This window comes from Choloepus didactylus, chromosome 6, assembly GCF_015220235.1.
Source record: "Choloepus didactylus isolate mChoDid1 chromosome 6, mChoDid1.pri, whole genome shotgun sequence".
Lineage (NCBI taxonomy): Eukaryota > Metazoa > Chordata > Mammalia > Pilosa > Megalonychidae > Choloepus > Choloepus didactylus.
Genome location: NC_051312.1, coordinates 3,522,527 through 3,527,012, shown reverse-complemented (window position 1 = coordinate 3,527,012; position 4,486 = coordinate 3,522,527). Strand labels below are relative to the sequence as shown.

At 65.8% G+C, this 4,486-nt stretch overlaps 1 protein-coding gene across 1 annotated transcript; it reads left to right on the top strand.

Moving 5' to 3' along the window:
• Nucleotides 1–1,585: 1,585 nt before the first annotated feature.
• On the top strand, nt 1,586–2,446 carry MRGPRG (MAS related GPR family member G). The gene has a single exon (XM_037840646.1). It carries the CDS (start codon nt 1,586–1,588, stop codon nt 2,444–2,446), a length of 861 nt encoding a protein of 286 aa, XP_037696574.1.
• Nucleotides 2,447–4,486: the final 2,040 nt, after the last annotated feature.

The following is a 4,486-nucleotide window of genomic DNA, read 5'->3' as shown; positions in this document are numbered from 1 at the left end:
AGGCTTCCTGGGGCCAGGACGGGGCTGTGGGGGTAGGACGCCTCTGTCTGAGTTCGTTCTTGGGAACTGGGAGCCCGGCACCCACCCACTTCCAAAGAACTGGCCCCAGAGGGACACGAGAGGATTTAGGATGCGGGAGGCACCCCCGGGGAGGTCAGGGCCTGAGAGCGGCCCGAGCAGAGGCAGCCGGTGCAGCCAGCAGGGAGAGGCCTCCCAGGGCCCAGGTCCACCAGCCCCGCCCAGCCACCTGCCCCAGGTGAGTGGGCACCCGCTGCAAGCCCCCCTCGACACCAGGGCTCCCTCAGCCTCCCCCAGGAAGGGGTGCTGGGCTGGGGGATTGGGAAGCAGAAATGGAGGGAAGAATTTTAGGAGCAGGTGCTCTGTGGTTTCTCTTTTGAGAATGTCGGGCCGGGGTGTCCATGCTGACAACACGTACCCCTGCCCAATCCCAGCCCGATCTCTCTCTCTACTCCCCAGGGGAGAGCCCACCCCACCCCCTCCCACCCCCAGTGAGACCCCGAGCCTGAGGAGGAACCGGGCAGTCTGGTCAGCGGCCTCGTGTTCCCATTGGCAACGGGGCCCAAGGGGACAGGGTCTTGCCCACACGGCCGGGTGGCTGTGAGCTGGCTCGGCCTCCCGCCAAGGACTCTGACCCGAAAGTCTCCGGCTGGAGAGGGTGAGCCCCGTCCTGCTGCAGGCAGGCACCCCTAAGTGGCCAGCATGCCCCGAGGCTCGGGGCACAGAGCGGGGACCCCACCCCAGAGACAAGAACCAACACAAGGACAGTGCCAGGCCAGGACACTGGGGGTGCTGTGCAGGGAGGCTCAGCAGGGGCAAAGGAAGCGGCAGAAGGTTCCAGAACTGTAGGGGTGAGCAGAGCCTTAAAGGAGGGTGGAATTTAAAGGAAGCTGTGGCAAGGGTGGTCAGGAGGGGACACAGCCCGAGCAAAGGGGTGACAACGAGAACAGAGAGGGGCCTGTGGTGGTCTCCCTCACTGCCCCCCATCTGTCTCTGTCTCTCTTTCTCTCTCTGGCTCTGTCTCTCTCTCTCTGCCTCGCTCTCTCCCTCCTTGCAAGGACCTGTTTGGGGAGGGTGGGAGGCAGGACAGGGAAGGGGCTGCTCTGAGACCCTGTCCCCTCTGACAGCATCCCCGAGGGAGGGTGGGGGTTCTGCCAGCACCGGCAGTTTTCCCGGCAAGCCCCCTCCCCTTCCTCACCCTCGCTTGCCAGCAGCAGAGATGTGACCTTGTACGAGCTTCTCCAGAGGGGACCCCAGGGCCCACCGACCCCATCTCCAAAGTCCCCCGGGTCTGGGTGGCGGCTGCAGATCAGCATCTGGACCCAACAGTGCTCACAGCACTGCTCACCGGGAGGGATTCGCACATAAACACTTCCATGCACGCTCCTCATTACGGGGTGCTGTGCACATCTTACTTTCCCAAAGAGGAGGTTAGGGACCCGGCCACGCCACAGAGAAGCCGAGGTGGCCTCCTCGCCGCGTCCGCGGGGACGACCGGTCAGTGGCATCTGTCTCCGCCTGCCCAGGGTCCCCAAGGGCCGAGGCGGCCGCCGCTGAGCACACCACGATGTTCGGCCCGTGGACGACGTTCAACAGCATCGTCTTCTACCTCACGCTGGTCCTCAGCCTGGGGGGGCTGGCGGGGAACGGCCTCGTGCTCCGGACCCTCGGCTTCCACGTGAAGAAGGGCCCCCTCTCCGTCTATGTCCTCCACCTGGCCTCTGCCGACTGCCTCTTCTTGGCCTCCCAGGCGGGCTTCTCCGTCGCCGAGGCCACCCTGGGCTCCCAGCACCCCCTGGCCTTGCCGCTCACCTTCCTCTGGTTCGCCGTGGGGCTCTGGCTGCTGGCGGCCCTGGGCACCGAGCACTGCCTGTCCAGCATCTGCCCTGCCTGCTACCAGTGCTGCCGCCCCAAGCACGCCTCGGCCGCGCTCTGCGTCCTCATCTGGGCCCTGAGCCTGCCCGCCGTGCTGCTGCCGGCCCACGCCTGCGGCCTGCTGGGCCATGGCCGGCGCCTGCGGGCCTGCCTGCGCTACCACGCGGCGGGCCTCACCTGGCTGGCCTGCCTGACCGCCACGGCCTGCGTGCCTGGCCTGGTGCTGCTGGCCTGGGTGGGCTGCTGCTCGCCGCGCCCACGCCCGCACCTCGACAGCGTCGTCCTGGGCACCGTGCTCCTGTTCATCCTCTGCGGGCTGCCCTTCGTCCTCTACTGGAGCTTCACCACTCCCCTGAACTTCCTGCTGCCCATGTTCGGCCCCCTGGCCACCCTCCTGGCCTGCGTGGACAGCGGCGCCAAGCCCCTCCTCTACTTCATGGCGGGCAGGCAGCGGGGGAAGCGGGAGCCTCTGCGGGCCACGCTGCAGAGGGCACTGGGGGGCAAGGCCGAGCGGGAGGCTGCGGGGCTGACCCTCCCTCTGGGCCTCATGTAGCTGCTGCCCCGAGCCCCCTCCCCAGCCTGCCCGGCCGGGGCTGCCAGAGGACACATGCCATCCAACCCACCCTCACCCACTGACCCTTTGGGGTGTCGAGTAACCACAACCCCCACTCCCCAGAGATCGGCTGCGAGCCCAGGCCGCTGGGGGTGAGCCCGGGGGGCTGGACACTGGCCCTGCCCTGCCCCTGCTGAGCCCGCAGAGGGGGAGGAAGGTCGAGGCCGGGCTGGAGAGGCTCACGGAAGGTCCCGGGAGGACCGAAGTCCACGTCCCGGCCTGACCGCCCGGCCCCTCCCGTGCACCCGCCAGCTGCCCACACCCCACGCCGGTACCCGAGTCACACATGAGGAAGAAGGCGTGGAGGACACGCGGCCTCCCCAGGGCCCCCCGCGGTCCCGAGGCCAGAGGGTAAGAGACAGCACTGGGCTAGGCCACGGCGGGGAGGGGGCGGCCCGTGCGCCACCCGCTGGGGTCCTGCCATGGGGTCCTTCCCCCAAAGAGTCCTCGTGGAACCTCAGCAGGGGCAGCCAGGAGGCAGTGCTCCTTTCCCCTCCTCCTCTGACCCACCGGGCCCCCAAACCTCCGTCCATCTGAGCCCCGCCGCACCCCTGGCAGCCAGCGGCACCCGCGCCCCCACCCCGGGGGGCTTCAGGGTGTCACCAGCCGCGCTACCCTCGGCGGCCACCGGAGGGCGCCGAATCGTCACGAGCCGGGCCAGCCCCCGCGGAGCCGCGAGCCCCGTTTCCAGGCTGAAGGGCGGACGCGGACCCTCGCTCAGGCCCCCTCCCTCCCCTCCGAACCCCCCTCCTTCCCCCACGACCCCCTCCCTCCCCTTCCAAACCCCACATTCCCCTCGACCCCCTCCCTCCCTGCCCACGGTCCCCTCCTCCCCTCCCCTGGAGCCCACAAGTCTGCCCTCAGTGTGGGCTTGCTTTGTTAAAAAAGAAAGAAAAGAAGCTTTTTTTTCTCCCAAAGTACAAATCATTTTATGTTTTCTGATCATACATAAAAAAAAAAAAAAATAGTTCATGGTTGTTGTTAAAATATTCGAGCTGCAGAGAAAATAAAATTAGCAAAACTCTTTCCACCCAGAGGGAACTGTTTTTAGGGTAGAACGCTCCAGCCCCTTTCTCAAATAGAGACCCCCCCCAAAATTCCATTTTTAACAGGAATAAAAGCGTTGTATATGTGCAAGGTGAAACCTGTTAGCACAAGGCCTTTTGCCACCGTGTAAGAACTGTTGAAGTTCTTTTCTCCCTGCTGGAAACAATGCACTGCTCATTATGGGAATTTTGGAGAACATTCCAAAACTTACCTGTGGTCCCCAAGCGCAGGTTTTCATCCTTCCCCTGGCAGAGGAGCCCCCCGCCCCCTCGCCAGGGGTGCTGCCCTCCTGCCCCTGCCTTCCCAGGGCCTGTGCGACCCCGAGCTGGGCCCTCTGGGAAGAAGGGTTAAGACCCGAGCCCTAGGGGCGGGCAGGCCTGGCAGGGGGTGGGCAGGGAGGGGCTGCCGAGTCCTGTGACATCAGAGGCCTGGGGTGGGGGGTCAGTTTCAGAGGTGGGGGTGCCTCGGAATCAGCCGCACCACCCAGCCCTGGGAAACAGCCCGGGGCCACCCCGGGGCCATCCATCCACGTGCCAGCAGGAACAGGTGGGCAGCTGAGCGCGTCTGAGGTGCAGGTGGAACAGCTCAGCCTCACCTGATGGGGTGTGTGGGGAGCACTGCTCCCAAAACCTGCTGCTGGGTATCAGGAAGGCAGCCTGAGTGGAGGGACGTGCAGGCGAGGGTCCCAGGCCTGGAGAGGTGCGTGGCCAGCGGGAAGATCCTGGGGGTCAGTCTGAGTCCAGCAGACAAGAGGGGCCCAGGGCATGGCTGGTTCAAATCCCGCCACCCCCTCTCCAGCTGGGTCACCTCAAGCGTGTCCCCGGACAGCTCAGAGCCCAGTTTCCTCAGCTGGGAAAGGAGCCCGTGCTCCTCTCAGGAAGTGAGGCCTCCCTGCACGGTGGACACTGGTGCTATGGCCAGTCCTGACCTTCG